General features: G+C 40.1%; 1 protein-coding gene across 1 annotated transcript; it reads left to right on the top strand.

The window, feature by feature from the left end:
* Positions 1–14,494: 14,494 nt before the first annotated feature.
* On the top strand, positions 14,495–15,154 carry LOC308421300 (histone H1.4; the record flags this gene model as incomplete). The annotated part of the gene is made up of 1 exon (XM_080917617.1): positions 14,495–15,154. One exon carries the CDS (start codon positions 14,495–14,497, stop codon positions 15,152–15,154), a length of 660 nt encoding a protein of 219 aa, XP_080773743.1.
* Between the last annotated feature and the right edge of the window lie 2,989 nt (positions 15,155–18,143).

The raw sequence follows: 18,143 nt of genomic DNA, 5'->3' as shown, positions 1-18,143 counted from the left end.
AGAGTATCAAACTATCTTCACAGGTCACCTCTGGCCTCTTACAGGAAGAGAAAACCAAAATGGAATTTTCTCATACTTAGGAAACAGTCATTTTCAAAAGGTGGTAGAATTAGTCACTGGAGGAGTTTCCCAAAAAAGAAGACAGCAGAGGTAGGTCTCTTAGCTGTACAAACCTACAGGTATGTTACATCTTCAGACTCCATTTTGTCTTCTGCGGAAATGACAGCAATAGCTTGTGCGCTTATGGTAAAGTCTAAGGGTCCTGTTCTTAGAGCAGTTTCTGATACATTGTATCTACTCTACAGGAAATACAAATATATCATTGTATATAACTTACAGCCCTTTATGTTTGTTTCTTTGCTGATGTAAACTATAGAGGGTTGTTACAAGTCTGTGGTGCTATTCTTGGTTGTCAAGTTGTATATATCTGAAAGGAAAAATTCAAGCAGCTGGGCATTCTTAATTTCCTGACTGGGTATTTTGGGGTGGGAAGACCCACCTTAAATCTGATCCACACCTTCTCAGGGGAACCTAGATAATGGCCATGGGGGCGTGGAACAGTTGCCTTTTATCTACTTTCCCTTACCCGCCCTCTCAAGCGCGAGTATCCTGCTACTGAGACATTGCTTTTGCTGGCATTGGTGCCTCCTTCCTTGAGATTCAGGCTTATACAGAAGAGCGGGAAAGACATCCATCCTTGGGGACTGACAAGTACTGGACTCTTGGACATTCCATCTGGAGACAGATATGGCTGGACTGGTGGGATCAGAGTCTGTAAACCACTCTAATAAATCCCATCATATAGTCCATTCTGATCCTCTAGAGAACCTTCTAAATCAAAGTTCAAACAAGAAGAATGACGGGGCAAAAAGTGAAAGGGTTGCTGAGTGCAGCAGGAAAAGCCCAGAACAGTCCCAGCAGCCTGGAGTGCTTATGAAGTAGAAGCTTAAGGGTTCTTTGGAAAGTCCATTGGATGGTATTTCTGTTGGGGTAAACATGGGAAGTATTGGGTTTTTTGTTTTGTTTTGTTTTGTTTTGTCTTACTTTTTGAAGTGAACATAGGTAAAAGACTAAGGTAGACCCATGAAGGAATGCTTAGGTAAAGCAGACATGGAGAAAGGATGTTTTGTTAAAGTAAACATGTGGAAGGTCATGTGGTGAAGGAGGTTTTTATTAACAATATGTATGTATTGGTCTGTCTTATACTGTGTGGTTAAGTTATTGGGGGGGGGGGACTCTATAGAGAGAGAAACATACCAAAAAACTTTTGGTGGTGTGGTAGTTTTTTGTTGTTTTTATGGACTTGGTCTGATTGGCAGAGTGATGTCAGTTGGGACAGATGTATGTGTCGAGGCAGGACCTGTGGAGGACATGTGATGCTTCGAAGGAATAAATTGGACTCACTTAACAGTCACAGAGGCTGAGATGGCTGTACAAAGTTTGTGGGTCTTGAATCTTCTTGGATCTTTGCTCAGCTGAAAGAGGCACAGCCAAGAACTGCTCTTGGCTTTCTTCCTGGCTCCTCCTGCTGACTGGAGCCTAGGCTGGGGCCTGGCTGTGCCCATGCCGCCCCTGCTGCTGACCCAGTGTTTCCATGAGGTGTTTGCAAGTGAATCAAGCTGCCACGGCTCACCTGTGAACTGAATTTCCAGACAACACAGAAGGGAGTTGCTCCAAAGAACCTTCCTAAACATGTCTACTTCCCTGCATCCTTTCTTTCCCACTACTGCTGGTGGGTGTTGAGTTAAAAGCAAGGTTAAAACATTTAAGAACCATCATTAAAAATAGGTTTAAAAACACTAAAGGTACATACTTCCCTTTCAGAGATCTCTCAATTACACTGGCTCCTTGACCTCTGTGCAAAAACAAATTTCAAGACAAGCAAATTTGAAGCAAAGTTGCATTTTATTACTCAGAGAGACTTGGCAAGGCTGGGAATCAAACTCAATGGGTAAACTTATTGCTTTGCAAACTATAGGTCTGAACTGAACCCCCTGAGTTTACGTAAAAGAAAGCAGACATGGAGGGAAAGCCTTGCAATAAGGAGCAGGGGAGGCAGACATAGGGAGATCTTCTATTTGCCCAGCTTGAGGCTAACTAGAGACCCTACCTTAAAAATAAGGTTGCTTCTAGGTAATGACACCCAAAGTCATCTGGCCCAAACACATGTGTGCACACAAATATTAGTGTGCACAAACATGTAAATAAATAAATAAGTTGAGCAGAATAAGGCAAACCTAGGATCATAGGTGTGGACTTCTCCAGGGCAGTCTTACTTCATCGTCCATTGGCAACTGACTTAGGAAGCTATGGAGGTTAAACTGTCCAGTGTCTAAGAGACTCCCTCTCCTCTGCCTCTTTGCCCCTTTCCAACAAGTGTGATGGGGGGTAGGTCTGAGGGTGTCTACTATAGGATTATAGGGTGGAAAGGTAAAGCCATCAATTATAAAGTTTGTACAAAGGGTTAAGAAATGGCTTTTACTGTAAGTGGATTTTCTGGTAAGTTTGCTAGAAAAATGAAGGTCTACTGCTAAGAAACAAAAAAATAAAGACCATTTGAGGTTTGGCCTTAACTATTATTGTTGCATTCTTCCTTGAAAGTATCTATGTGCAAAGGAAACATTGTTTACACATTGGCAACTTTAACAAGTGTTGGTTTTGTTGCAGTTCTTGACTTTCAGCTGGTGAGAGTCTTCAACCAGACTCAAGAGTACCATACTCCCCACCACCACCCTATTCCCATAACTCTTCCCTCCTTACTTCCTGGCCTCATCTAGAAAGGACAGTTCACAGACTGTAGCTCCTTTCCTGTGTGTATTCAACAAGAAAGGATGCAATTCACTAGTGCCCTTAGAAATGGTCAAGAGACCTCTCTTAAAAACATTTTTACATTTAAAATAATTCTATTCTCAAGATTATCTCCCAATTTGTATTTAGTATACTGACCAGAAAATAATACAATAAATACGCGGTCCACAGTGGTGGCTTGTAACAATAATTTTTAAATTAGTTTTTCCTTCCAGCCCCCTTAGTTCCCATCAATAATGACTCTGAGACTAAGTAGTTATTACTAAGTGCTTAGACCATAAGCTTTAAGTCATTCCTTGACTAACATGTAACTTATTTAACCCATTTAAACTACTCTATGTCTACCATGTGCTTACTTATCCTCTCCTTTAGTCCTGGCCCAGTCCTTCCTTCATATCTCCCTGCTGGTTTACATCTACCTTCTGGGTCTGTCACCCACCTCATTTCTCACAGCTCTACCCGAATCTCTCTTTTGTCTCTCAGTATTTCCCAGAATGTGGTCTCTTCCTGCCAGCGTGTCACCTCCTATTTCCTGCCTCAGCTCATCAGCTATTTTATTGACAGGTGATGTTTATAAGAGACTCGCTCTACAGTGGTTCTACCCTGTATTTTAAACATAAAAGGACCTAGACTCAGATAACACAGTATTCAGGGAAATCACTAAGCTGGAAAATAGACACCTAGACTCATGCATTTATCATGTGCTGATGAACAACACAGATGTAATAACAAAAAAGAATTCCTCCCATGGGAGCGATCTTGCAAGTCTACACCAATGAAAACAGATAATCTTCCTACAGTGGGCACGGAATGCTGAGAGCAATAGCATAAGCCACTGCAGTGTCCTCACACAGATTTTAGAACTGGAAAACAAAACAAACAAACAAACAAACACCACCAAAGTAAAAGGACTAAACTCCTTAGTCACCTAGTCATTGAGAGGCTTGAGATTTGGTGTGAGGAGCTGTCTTCAGAACTGTCACTCTCAGCTGTAGTTTACAGACTATACAGCCTCCTCAAGTACACTTGACTGGCCTGTGGACCTGAGCTATCCTCTCTCCTGGATCCCTCATTCCGGGGAAGCCAACAGACATGGTGAGTTGCTGTGCAGCCTTATGGATGGTCACATATGCTCCAAACAGAGCCTTCTGCCAAAAGCCACCACGGACTTGCCACCTTAAAAATCCAGGGTCCATTCTCCATCACTAACGCGGGTTAAGCCTACAGAAGCCTGAAGGTCTAGTTAACACCTCATGAGAATCACTTCTCCAAACCACTCACTCATCACCCCCCAATCTTACCACATGTAAGCTATGTGTGATAATGAAACTACTGTAGTTTCAACCTACTATGATGATCACCCCAGGTAAACTAGATAAAATTTAGAATCACCATCTAAGCCTGTCTGTGATAGATTTTCTAGATAAATATGTCTTTGAGCGATTTCTCTAGGTTATTTGAGATCTAAAGACCCACCTTCAATGTAAAGAGCACTATTCTATAGTCTGGAGTCCTGCACTGAGCCAAAAGTGTTCAGGAGCATTCACCACTCTTTGCTCCTTGACAGTGGACACAAGATGACCAGCCGCTTTGAATTCCTGCAGCCCTTTCTTCCCAACTGTGATGAACTACACTGAGATCTATAAGTCAAAATGAACCTTCTTCCCTTAAGTTGTCCTTCCAAGCATTTTGTCATAGTAACAAGACAAGTAACTTACACATAACATTTGTTGGGAAATTTGTTATGTAGTAATAGTTAACTTTGCAAAGGGTCTGTCTGCCTAACCATTTATGCTAAACTTCCAGAACTGTTGAATTAATGATCCTGTTTAATAGATAATGCTTAGATTTTCAAACCATCAGAGACATATAATATAGAATATAGAAAAATAGATCAAGTAATGACCAAAAATATGATATTGCTAAAACATTTATTTTGAAAGTCCTCAAAAACCAATGGGTTGAAGTCTTAGTTCCCACCCTTTAATGTTGGTGGACAAATATAGAACCTGTGGAAAGCAAGGTCTAGTGGGAGGACACTAGTTATTGGAGTGCATATCAGGATACTAGGCAGCTGTCTCTCCCAGTCTCTCTTTGCTTCTCAGCAGCCGTAAGATAAGTAGTCTTCCACCAATATATACAACTTCACCATAGTCCCCAAAACAATGGAGCAAGCCAACCAAGCCCACATCAAAGCAAACCTTTCTTCTCTTTATAAGTTGATTTCTTCAGATACTTGACTATAGTAACAAAAAGCTAACTAATAAACAGAGAAGGTAGAAATCCAAAAGTAGTCTCTTCTTTTACATTGAGATCTCTTTATTAAAGATCTTTCAATAGATACATAATAAAGACATTAATTAAAAGTGACTATGGGACAAAGATTAAAATTAATAGGAAGGCAGTTTGCGTCTCTGAAAGCATTTTAGTTACATGTCATCTTTACAGCCAGGGGAAAATATCCTTATTTCCAGAATGAAGATGTTTGTATACTGCTCATAAGAACAGCCTGTAAATGAACACTTATGTTTTACATTCTTAAGATCCCCTAGCCTAAGAAAGCACCTTGTATTCATATACTTTTTCAGAAAGGAAAAAAAAAAAAAGAATCTACCTTGCTGCAAATTTCAAAAAAATTTCTCCAGGTATCCCGGTATCCCATAGTAATTAGGCACTTTTAAATTAAGATGGAATACCAGGACTAAAGCACTGGATCCCTGGTTAACAGCACTTGCTGTTCCTGCTAAGGACTCAAGATGAGTTCCCAACACCAACACTCGGTGGATCACAACTGCCTTTACATCTAGTTCAAGGAGATCTAGTGTCCTCTTCTGGCCTCTATAGGTACTGCAGGCATGTGGCACACAGCAGAACACTAACACACAAAATAAACAATTACACACAAGATAAACTATTTTAAAACTCAAAAAGAAGAAAGAATGGAGAAGATAAAGGTAGCATGCTATAAGTATAAAGGGAGTATCTACTAATACTTCAAAATTTTTGTTTTCAATAAGTCATATACATGCACATGTGTTTGAGGGAGCCAATGATACAAGCTGTGTCTGTTTATGAAGGTTATTAAAGGTTTAGAAGGTTACTAAATGACAGTAATTTAAAGAAATGTAAAGAAATGTAACAACAGTGTAAACCATTACTGTTCAGGCTATTCATGCAGCATAACCCACAAAAGAACCCACAAAATTTTCAGCTTAAAGAAACACGTTATTCTGCCCACTCAGTTTAATTTGAAAGATCAGGTCACATGCTTATGTCTTAGGGGCTTCCACATTGATAGTCTTCTGGAAAGTGACTTTCCCAAGGCTCTCACCTCAATAGTGTGTTAGTTCCCTGCTGGTTGGTAAAATGGAGTGACTGAGAAATGGTGAAAAGTAGAAGGTAGGACCCACCTAGAGGAAATAGGTCAGTAGGGATATACCCTAATCCTCTCTTATCTGTTTCCCAGTCACCATGAGGCAAGAAGTATACAAACTTCTGCCTCTATGGTGTTCTGTCTGAGTAGAAATTCACATCTACGGAGCCAGAAAGTTTGAAAGCTGTGAACACAGACCGATTTCTCCTCCCTCAAGCTGTTTCTTAGGTTTCTATGATAGTGCAGAGTCTGACACTCCTAACAGAGCTGTTGCACCGAGGTTTGGACAGAGTACAGAGGAGTCAGGTTGTCCTCGGGCCCTCGTTGCTCAGACCTGCAGCTAAGGAGACACGATGCAGGAAACTGGAAACCTTCATATTTCTGGACCTTGCACTAGGGTGTCTCAAAGGCTAGAATGGCTAAGCAAAGTATCTAAGTGGTCTCCACGTGCTTCTGTCTTTCTCAATAGTTGGTGGCAACAGCAGCTGTACCAGTGATGGCTCGGGCATCCAAGCTCACAACCGAGTTATCTACACTGTACAGCCATGAGAACCTGAATGAGACTCTATAAGTAAATAAATATTCTGGGCTACTCATTATAGGAAACAGCCTCTATATAAAGTGTTCTCAACCTGTGGGTCATGACCCATTTGGGGGTTGTTAAATGACCTTTGCATAGGGATCACATATCAAATATCTTTCATATCAGATCGTTACATTTTGACTCATAAAAGTAGCAAAATTATGGTTTTTTTAGCAAAAAAATAAAAAGCTATGAAGTAGCAATTAAAATAATGTTGTGGTTGGGGTCACCACAACATGAAGGGTTGTATTAAAGGCCGCAGCATGAGGAATGGTGAGGAGCACAATATGGTTAGGAAAGAGGCAGCCTGGACTTGTTAACGTGGTGGGACTCTCTGTGATGACAGCACTTCACAGCTGCGGCAGGAAGATTATAAATGCCGCGCTAGTAGAGCAACTTTCTTCCTCAGAAAAAACAAACAGCAACAGCCCAAAACAAAAATAAAACACTGAAGGAAATCTCTTGTTAACGAGAAAACAAAACAAGCAAACAGACAAGCCCTCCCCCAAAATAACTAAGGTACAAAATACTAACTCTGCTGCTATTATTTTCTAATAATTTCTTAAGCAAGGCAAGTTGAACCCTATCGTTCAAAGATACATATACATAATAAAACTAGAAAGAAAAACAAATGTCAGTTACTTCACTAAAAGTCCAGGTTATGAGAAAGAAAAACAGTATCTGAATTATTGAGGATATTAGCACCAGAAAAAAAAACCTACAAAAAAATAAACCTTAGAAAATACATAAATACATGCAGATTTAGATACAAAATGAAAATTCTGCCACTCTAAGGAAAGATTTATTCTGAATTATTTTTATTTGTAGAAAATTTACAAGGCGCATTCAAGAATTTTCTTATTTTCCTTAACCAGCTTTCAGCAATATTGATATTTTATGTAACTGCATATACTTATAAAGAATATAAAATACACCTTAATACAATATTAACTAACTTCAGATATTTTTACAAATACCACAGAACTTCCCACTAGTGTCCTTTCTTAGCTCTTAGACATGATTCAGAATCTCACATAAAATTTAGTTTTTGTTTTTCTTTTGTCTCTTCTAGCCTTTAAGGGTTTGTCAATGGGTCTCATATTTTGAGGAGTGGTATTTATTGGGGGCTGAACGCAATTCCTTGTGTGTGCTAACCGAATACTCAGCCATTCCCTCACATCCTCAATCATGATCAGTCATTTTGAAGACTGTCCCTTGACTTGCATTTGTCTGATGTTTCCCTTGGAGAGATTTTATGTATTATCCTGGTAGGGTTTTCAAATTGACACAACCCAGAGTCAACTGATAAGAGTGATAATTATAAATAATATATTCTTGATTAATAGTATGATGCATAATAATATATAATGTATAAGATTATATGTTATACATATAACATATTATTCTATGGGCTAAAATAAAAACCAAATGCTTTCTTCTCCTCAATTGAAGTATGATCCAGATTATATTGGCTTGTGGCCATGTCTGTGAGAGATCTATTTGATTGTTGACTGAGAAGTGCCATCCTTGGGGAAGTGGTTCTGCCTTGTAAAAGAAAGCTAACTGAACACATGAGAGCCAGCCAGTGGATGCAAACTAGTAAACAGCCTTCCTTCCTGGTGTCTTCTTGTTTCTACCTTCAGTTAATGGCTAACTTCCTTCAGTGATGGACTATAGCATGAAAGATTTTTGAAAGCCCTTCTGTCTCTGTGGTGGTTTGAATAAGAATGGTTTTCATAGGCTCATATATTTGAAATCACCAGGAAGTGAAACCCTAATGATTAGCAGGATTAGAACGTGTGGCCTTATTAGAGAAAGTGTATCGGCGGTGGAGAGGTTAAGGTTTTAAAAGCCCATGAAGACACATGCACACACACACACACACACACACACACACACACACACTGCCTATGGATTAGGGTACAGCATTCTACTTTTCTATCACTATGCCTGCTGCCATAATGAAAATTCTGAAACTGTAAGTGAGGAAGTCCCCTCACCCCCTAATTAAAGGCGTTCTTGTAAAAGAGTTGCCTTGGTCATGGTGTCTCTTCAAAACAATAGAATACTGACTAAGATAATATGTGAGTTACTTTTGGCCCTGGTGTTTATCACAGCAACAGGAAGGCAAACTACGAGATATATTGTTTCAAAAAACTTTGCCAAAATGGGCAAGCACTTTTCTTGAAATGAGGGGTGAACAGCATAGATATGTCTTAATACTTTCAATGCTTACCTTACTAGGTCAGTGTGGTTTCTGTTGGAATTTTTCACTACAGCCTATCTTTGTCTTCATAACTAAGAAATGTTTCGGGAAAGTTATGTAGAACTCTGGGAATCCTGCCCTTCCACATCCACGAGAAATGGTCAATAGGAATAAAACAGGGATCACAGAGAAGTCTCCTTCTTTTCTACTACATCTATTACTAGACTTGAACCATATAAAAGTTTCTTCACATTTATGTATTTGTGGATATATGTAATGTTGATATATGTACAATATATGTTATTCTATAGGTCATGTATATTATAAATAATATATTATTGATTAATAATATGACGTATTATAATATATTATGTATAAGATTATGTATTTTATATATAACATATTATTCTGTGGGTTAAAATAAAAACCAAATGCTTTCTTCTCCTCCTCCCCCTCCTTCTTTTGTCAGATAGAATTAGTTGGCTACTACAAGTTTCTTGCTTTCAATTTTCAACAGGTTTCATTTTTCTTTTCTTTTTTCCTAATCTCATTTTCTGACCTTGCACCATATCCCAGACACACTGAATAATACAGTATCAGTCATAAATGCCACCAAACTTCAATAAGGAACTCAAGTTTCTTTTGTTGATTAATGAGATATAAAAGCCACATCAGTGAGGTAATTGCCACTAGAGAGTGACCTACTTCTATGCTCCATCAGCTGTCAGAGAAGAGATGTGTATACACTGGCATTTCCAAAGTCATACTCAGACCTGTGTTCTAGCTCTACAAATGTGGTAATACTTTTAAGTGATTTCTAGTATCTGGTTTTCTACAGCATAGAATATATGTTTGTCCAATTCCAATGTGTAGAAATGGCTGTTTAAATCAATAACCTATATTTCTGAAGAAGCACTTTCACAAGATCACAGCATGGGGAGATGGATCCTTGTAGCTTCAGCTTTCAGTATTTAGTCACTAGTTTTTCTTTATCCTTTAACTTTACCTCTCTTCATACTCCAGTGTTGTCATGGCCTCACATGTCAGTGTATGCATTGGATTGGACTCCTACTGGTTTTAATCACCTATTTAAGAGCTTCTTTTGCCTGGATAGCAAACTTTGTTACCATTGCAATTCAATGTTGTAGGGTTAGGATTAGACTAAAGAAAATATCCTTTCTTCCTGTTATTTTTTTCTATTTATTTCTCTTTTGCCTGCTGTACATAAACAATCTATCAGATTTTATTTTATCTTCCCTGTATTTATTCTATACAGATGAACAAAAAGTATCTTTGTTGCTTTGCCTTCTTTATCACAGAGTATCATATTTTGAATATTCTTTTGAATTTATCTTATTACTTGAATGTATTTCCAGTAATTCAGTCCAAGTTACTTCATAGCAATCTTCTTGAAACATTGTATACCTTCATACTATTCCCTTATGTTCATAATACCCATGTTCATTCAACCACGTGCATTCAGAAGAACACAGGTTATTTCCAGTTTTTATAATTCCAAACACTACTGTAAGGATTATCTCAGAGCATACAACCCAGGGAACATTTTTTTTTATTTAAATGAAACTAGAAGTGATACCTGGGATAATAAGCCGGTACTCTGTTTATTATAAAGCATCTCTTCTACAAACTCTGTCTTTAAAACACTACCCATGATAGATCATACATAGCATCATAATAAAACAGCAAAAAAAAATCCCTCAAAATTGGGGAGGAAAAAAACTAACTTCATGCCTCTTTTTCTTTCAACTTTACTACAAATCACACTGTCCCTCTTCTGAGAGTCACAATCCAGTCCAAAGCAGAAATGATCGGAGTGTTCCCCATCTCTAACACGCCAGAATGCTTAGAAATTTTTTTAAGTCAGACAGGAATAGTGGGTTATGCCTCTTACCCTGGGACACAGGAAGCTGAGACAGGACTGTTGAGTGCAAGTGAAGCCCTGAGTACATGTGTGTTGTTTAACATAAGCATAGTCATGTTGAAGACCGGTGCATTAGCACCATAGGGGTGGCAAAGCCTTCCTCCAGTGAGGCTCAAAGAGATCTCAAAGCTTCCCACTGGTCCAAGTGTTGAGAGTGAATACAGAAAATGTCTATCGTTGCTTTTCTCATACCATTTCTCCTGCCCCAGATGGTGTAGTCTGAAGACGTATCCCCTTTTTATTTCTTGTTCCTACCAAGATTAACTAAACATTTCTCCTTGACCCAGTTGTATACCACAAACCCTGTCTCCTTGTTCAGCTGAATGCAGAATCCCATCTTTCTAGCTTGTGCTCACAGCCTATAGGCATGTCCAAGCCCAGGTTTTCGCTAGTGTTATAGAAATCTTGGTTGGGAGCTTGGCACACCTGGGAAGAGGAAATTGCCCCCATCAGATTGGACCATAGACATGTTTGTGAGCTATTTTCTAGATTTCTAATTGATGTAGGAGGAACCAGTCTGTTGTAGGCAGTACCATCACTAGAAAGGTAGGACTGAGTTATAAGAAAGGTAGCTGACCATGAGCCAGGAAGCAAGCCATTTAGTAGTTTTCCTCAATTGGCTTATGCTCAAGTTCTTGCCTTGGTTTTCTGCTTGGCTTCTCTAAGTGATAGACTATAACCTGTAAGCTGAAGCAAACCCCTTCCTTCCCCAAACTGCTTCTGACCATAGAGTTTATTATAACAAAAGAAAGCAAACTAGAACAGCAGGCAAGCCCATATTTCCACAGAAAAACTCACATGACAAGAGGTAAATTTGCCTCATTTCATCCTGAGTGAGAGAGCACCGGCTCTCAGACATGGCTGGGTAAAAGCATGTTATGAGAAACTAAAACACGCACGTTTTTAGACATAGGGAGAGTCATTAGTCAGAATCATCGGGAGTAAGGTTTGGAATTTGTAGTTAAAATCGAGACAAAGAGTCACACATTCATGTGTAATTTTGCTATTGCTGATTTACCTGGCAAATTAATGTAAAAGTGTAAAGTTTTTTTTTATATTGTTCCTATATCATTATTTTTAAAAGTACCAGTATCACTTGATTTAATGGTGGACAGGGTTCATTGCCTTCTCTGTCAAGCAAGCAGTTTAAGGGAAAAGCACAGAGGACTTGAATTGCCTCAAAAGTCAGGGATTAAACTCCCTACCCCCATCTTGAAGTCAATGAAATACAAGAAACCAAAGAAAGATATTGAATAACAAACACTAATGTGTTCTACCATTTGCAGGGGTGTATTTTGTTGCTAAGAAATAGGAGTTAAATCCCCACTGTTCAATATCAAACACCCATACAGTTTCTCTGCTCTGACTCAGAGTTTTGATGAGTACCAAAGTTTTTATTTATTAATCGATGAAGGGGAAAATATACATTATAGCATAGAAATGCTGATAATATAAATCACTTTTATATCAAATTCATCATTAAAGATAATACTACAAGATCTAAAAAAATGCCTCATGGTTAGTGTGTCAAATTTCTCTGTCTCTCTATTTGCATTGTTTTTGTGTGTGGAGGTTTAGGGCAGTAGAATTGATAATGTGATGCTAGAGACAATTGTACCACAAAACAATCATCACATTACACTATTGTACAACATAATATTGTATCTTACACTATTGTATAACATTGTATCTTACACTATTGTACAACATAACATTGTGTCTTACACTATTGTATAACAATGTATCTTACACTATTGTATAACATAACATTGTATCTTACACTACTGTATAACATTGTATCTTACACTATTGTATAACAAAATGTTGTATCTTACACTTTTGTATAACATTGTATCTTACACTATTGTATAACATAACATTGTATCTGACACTACTATATAACATAATGTTGTATCTTACACTACTATATGTATAACATTGTATCTTACACTGTTGTATAATATAACATTGTTTCTTACACTGTTGTATAATATAACATTGTATCTTACACTATTGTATAACATAACATTGTATCTGACACTACTGTATAACATAACATTGTATCTTACACTACTATATAACATTGCATCTTACACTATTATATAACATAACATTGTATCTTATACTATTGTATATTATATTATTGTATAATATAACATTGTATATTGTCTCTGAAGTAAGAGCCTTGTAATTTCTGAATAGAATTCTAACCAAACATCCCAGGAATAATTATTGTTATTGGACTTCAACTGACCTCTTAGACTTTACCTTGCTTGTGCAACTACACAGACAAAATTACTCATTTAACATCTTGCAAGGCATGTCTTTGGTTCTGCTTGAATGTCTTCCTAAATCTGATTCTAAGATTAAAATTCTGACCCCTTCATCCACCCTAAATATCAATTACATTCAAGGAGATCCAGGAAACCTCAGTCTGATGTCTTCATGAGAAGTGGCCATAAGTGGAGAGCAGCTGTTTAGTAACAGGGATTGGGTTCTCTAACGATGGGAGTAGTGATGTTCTGAGCTAAATTTCTCATCTGTGTTTATCTCGATCAATGGTTCAATTATCTAGTTTTAATATGGTATATTGCCATTTAGTCTTAAAACATGTCAGAAGAACTATGAAAGACCCAAGAGAAATTCCTCAAAGTAAAGCTCACCTTCATTTCCAAAGACTTTGAAAACGCCATTTATATACTACTTGGAAATTAGTCATTTTTCATGTCTGCACCATAGGTATGTTTTGGAATCTCCTCGACCCCAATACTCTGAATTTGAGGTACCTCAACCCAAAGTAGTTGTCCAGAGAAATAGAAAAGCAACAGCCCCGCCCCCAACCCTTGGGAGCAGAAAGAAAACAATTATACTAAGAAATTATTTTAAAACGTAGGTGAAGCGGGAAGAAATAAAACCACAGATACATAGACTTATTGTCTAGGAGAGAAGAGTTTAACTCAAAATGGTAAATAATCTGTTAAGCATTGAACTAAACCAGTTTGATGAACTCAAATGCCCTCGGCTCAATAGGCAGGACTCTCGGAGGAGCCTGTGTTACTTCCCTCACTTAAGTGCAGATTTGTAATAAAAATCATAATGCTAATGGCATGGTTTTGGGCTACACAAGAAGCTAACTACTTGGAGAATCGTCCTTGATGGGTCAGAAAACTGTACAGTCGAAGATCAGTTTATAATTTACGAAGAAAATAGAAAGTTTTGTTTCTTTGAGTTGAAATTTGCTGAACACCGCGGGAAATATTGCAAGTTTTTGGCAGAAGGCTTAGTGCTTTGCTCAATTTTCGAGATGTGCATGAAGTCGGAGACTTCGGGGATCATTATTTGAGAAAAATCGGGCAATTCGATGCAGGGAATTTTGACATTTTTGGCTTTTTTTGAGGTGTAACAAACACAACTCCGCATCCGAGAGGACACTCCACGGCTGCCAGCGAGGCGGGCTGGACAGCGCACCAATCACGGCGCAGCTCCGCCCTATATAAACGGGCGGGCGCAGCTCCGCGGCCCGAGTCCCGGCCAGTGCCTCTGCTTCCGGCTCGAGTTCTCTCTCCTTATACACGCTTCACCATGTCCGAGACTGCGCCTGCTGCGCCCGCCGCACCGGCCCCCGCCGAGAAGACACCCGTAAAGAAGAAGGCCCGGAAGGCCGCAGGTGGCGCGAAGCGCAAGGCGTCCGGACCCCCAGTGTCCGAGCTCATCACCAAGGCTGTGGCCGCCTCCAAGGAGCGCAGCGGCGTGTCCCTGGCCGCGCTCAAGAAGGCGCTGGCGGCGGCGGGATACGATGTGGAGAAGAACAACAGCCGCATCAAGCTGGGGCTGAAGAGCCTGGTGAGCAAGGGCACCCTGGTGCAGACCAAGGGCACCGGCGCCTCCGGCTCCTTCAAACTCAACAAGAAGGCGGCTTCTGGGGAGACCAAGCCCAAGGCTAAGAAGGCAGGCGCTGCCAAGGCGAAGAAGCCTGCGGGCGCAGCCAAGAAGCCCAAGAAGGCTGCGGGAACAGCCACCCCCAAGAAGAGCGCAAAGAAGACTCCAAAGAAAGCGAAGAAGCCGGCTGCAACTGCAGGAGCCAAGAAAGCTAAGAGCCCGAAGAAGGCAAAGGCAACTAAGGCCAAGAAGGCCCCCAAGAGCCCTGCCAAGGCGAAAGCGGTGAAGCCCAAAGCGGCCAAACCAAAAGCTTCCAAGCCTAAGGCAGCTAAGCCAAAGAAAACTGCAGCCAAGAAAAAGTAAATTTTCCTTGGCCAACTGCTTAGAAGCCCAACAACCCAAAGGCTCTTTTCAGAGCCACCCACAAGTCTCAGAAAAAGAGTTGTTGCACATTCAGAGGGGGCGTGGTTAGGGTGGGATCACTACCTAAGTGGGCTGGGCTTCGCAGAGAAGGGACTAGGGGTAGGTTCGTGCGCGCAGGGATATTAACTCTAGCATAGTTACCTTGACCTGTCTAGGTCATAGTTCGGGGGTGGGGTTGCTGTCACCCTTAAAGGCAATGGAATTAGGGTTGCCCTTGACTTAACACGTTGAGGGAGACAGAATTTACAGTGGTAGAGTCGTAAGTAAGCATTAAGTGGTTCAATGCTGAAAAAGCCGAACCAGTGTCCTGACAACCACCGCCTGCATCTCAGCGCAGTTCTGACTGGTGAGTCAAGCATACAGACCCGACCAGTCTTCTCGTACGTTTTTCTGTATTTCCCCATGTTAGCGATCGTACTTTAATAGGTTAGCTATAGCAGATTTGTGCAGTTTAGTTTGTACTTCCCGATTGGTGAAAGCCAAGTGACAAGACAGCCAATGAGACAGTAGACCCTTCAGTGTCGTTTACGTTCCTGTTCGTGACGAAACACTAAAACTAATCCAATCCTGGAGGAAATCTTATTAACCTCATTTGAATACTGCGTAATGTAAATGAATGTGGTGTAACTAGTGACAGGGTAGTTATTTTACCAAGTGTTTGTTTAGTGTACTCGTGGGAGGGAGTTAAATTTTGCACAACACACAGGGACTGTTAGAAGCTGTCACCAACAAACAGGACAGCAAAAAGCGCAAACGCAGCTGAAAGGAGAGTTCCTTTCGGTGCAAGCATACAAGGAGCTGAAGCAGGGACACCCCGACATGAGCATCTCGTCCAAGACCATAGGCATCAAGTACATTTTAAAGCTCATTGCCTGCGTCGTGCCGAATTACAAAAAGCGCGTGACCATCATATCAAAGCTGGTCCGGACGCTGTCGCCAAGTAGGTATTTTCACAAATGATTTCAAAGATTTTTAGGAGCCAGACATGAGTTGTAGTTGTTTCAAGTATCCTTAAACTTATAGCTATGAGCTTTTTCCCCAGTCTATTGGACATGTAGTCAAGAAGTCTAAGCCAAGTTAGCCCAGAATTCTGAATCCTTCTCAACTGAAATTTATTCCCGTGTACTCCCATGCCTGCTAGGTTTCTTAAGCTTCAAATTTGTGTTTATGTGGACTCCGTGGGGCCCTGGAAATGAGGGTAGTGGCAATAGTTTCCAGGAATCACGTACTCACTGGCACAAACATCCACGTGGCATAGAAGTTTCATATGGTTAATTCACTGTCACATAATTACAGGTACTAAAATTAGCTAAAGATGCTGTTTTAAGCATGCAGCTCTCTATTCGGCCTCTTGTGTATCCAAGTTCCTCCTCTAGGGACTGAATTGGCCTTTAGCGTCCCGAGATTGCTCCCCCTGAGCACAAATGAGCACGCTCAGAGAATTTTGTTTCTATTGAAGTTCTGCTTTCTTCCCCATTCAGACCCCCAACTTTTTCCCCCGTATAAGACATGTATTACTGAAAAGAATCTAAGAGTTCCCAGAGAAATGTGGTTAGTTGTAGATGCTTGCTTTGCAAGTAGGCCAGGTGTCGGGACTGGGTTTGCCACAGGCAGAGCTTACTCTCTGGCAGAAGGAAAGACAATCTGGGATGATCCGGTTCTCTGTTACTGTACAGACAGTTACTCAGTCCGTAGGCTTTGAGCAGCTTTCAACAAGTATGCTAGGTGCACGTCATGATGGCGCACCTGTGAGGCCTGCAAGGCAGGAAGCAGGCTGAAGTCAGAAGGAGGAAAATCCAGGTCTACAAGATTTAGCTGTTTCTTCACGTGGCCGATTGGCATCATGTGCTTAGAGAAAAGATGATAGCAGGGGCTGCAGGGAGGAGTCAAGGAAATAGAGAAGCTGGGAAGGAGTGTGGCTAGAGAAAAGCAAATATAGGTTTATTTTTAAAATCTCAACAGGGATCAGGCTGAATGTGAAGGGTGGGATAGTGGAAACAGCGAACTCAGAAACGCCCCACTCCTTCATGAACAATAAAGATGTAAGGAGAATTTTTGTGTAATGACAAGTTTGATACCTCTATGGATAATTAAAATCCAAATGTTTTCCTTTCACAGTATGACACTGTTCTCCGGTCAAGGGAGTTGGCCTGTGTGAAACCCCAATAACTACAGCTGATTTTTATCCAGCCTAAACTTTGGTACATAAGGTATTACACAAACCTTTAAGTGGAGCCTTAACCAGTCAGTATCTTGAGCTAGTGATGTTGAGGCAGGAGACAAAAGATCTTTCTTCAGCAGAGGATGATCTGAAAATCCACACTGCCAAGCACAGGTACCCTACCCAGCATGACTACACAAAAAGGCTCAAGCTCTGAACTTAGTTCGGGACCCAGGCTTACATTCAGGATCCAAACCAACAGATATGATAGCTAAACTTGATATTAAATTAGGGTTTTGCAAAGGTACTTTTTTGTTTGTTTGTTTGTTTCTGGGAGCGCCAGGGAGATCCCATACTAATTATTACTTTGTACAATTACAAAGAACTGGGCACCAGAGCATGATGCCGAGACGCTGGAATCATGGCTGAGAATTTTCCAAAGTTAATGGATTTCTCAATACAAAAAATAAATTAATGAAAAATATTAACAAGATTCTCATCATGACATGTGGAATCAAACTGTAAACTCTTAATAAATACAGTCTCATTGTCTGGACGTCCCGGCCTCCTGGGGTGCCAGAAACACATGCAATGCACACATGTAAATCCAGGCGAAACATCATATGCATAAAATAAAAAATTAATAAATTTCGTCAAAGGAAAAAAAACCCACATGGCATGGTGGTACATGCCTTTAATCCCAGCACTCAGGAGGCAGAAGCAGACAGGGTCTCTAATGTTGGTTCCCGATTGCATTCATGAGAGAGG

The sequence above is a fragment of the Micromys minutus genome (genome assembly GCF_963924665.1).
Source record: "Micromys minutus genome assembly, chromosome: 6".
Taxonomy (NCBI): domain Eukaryota; kingdom Metazoa; phylum Chordata; class Mammalia; order Rodentia; family Muridae; genus Micromys; species Micromys minutus.
Note: the sequence above shows the minus strand (reverse complement) of the source record. Positions and strands in the feature narration are given on the sequence as shown.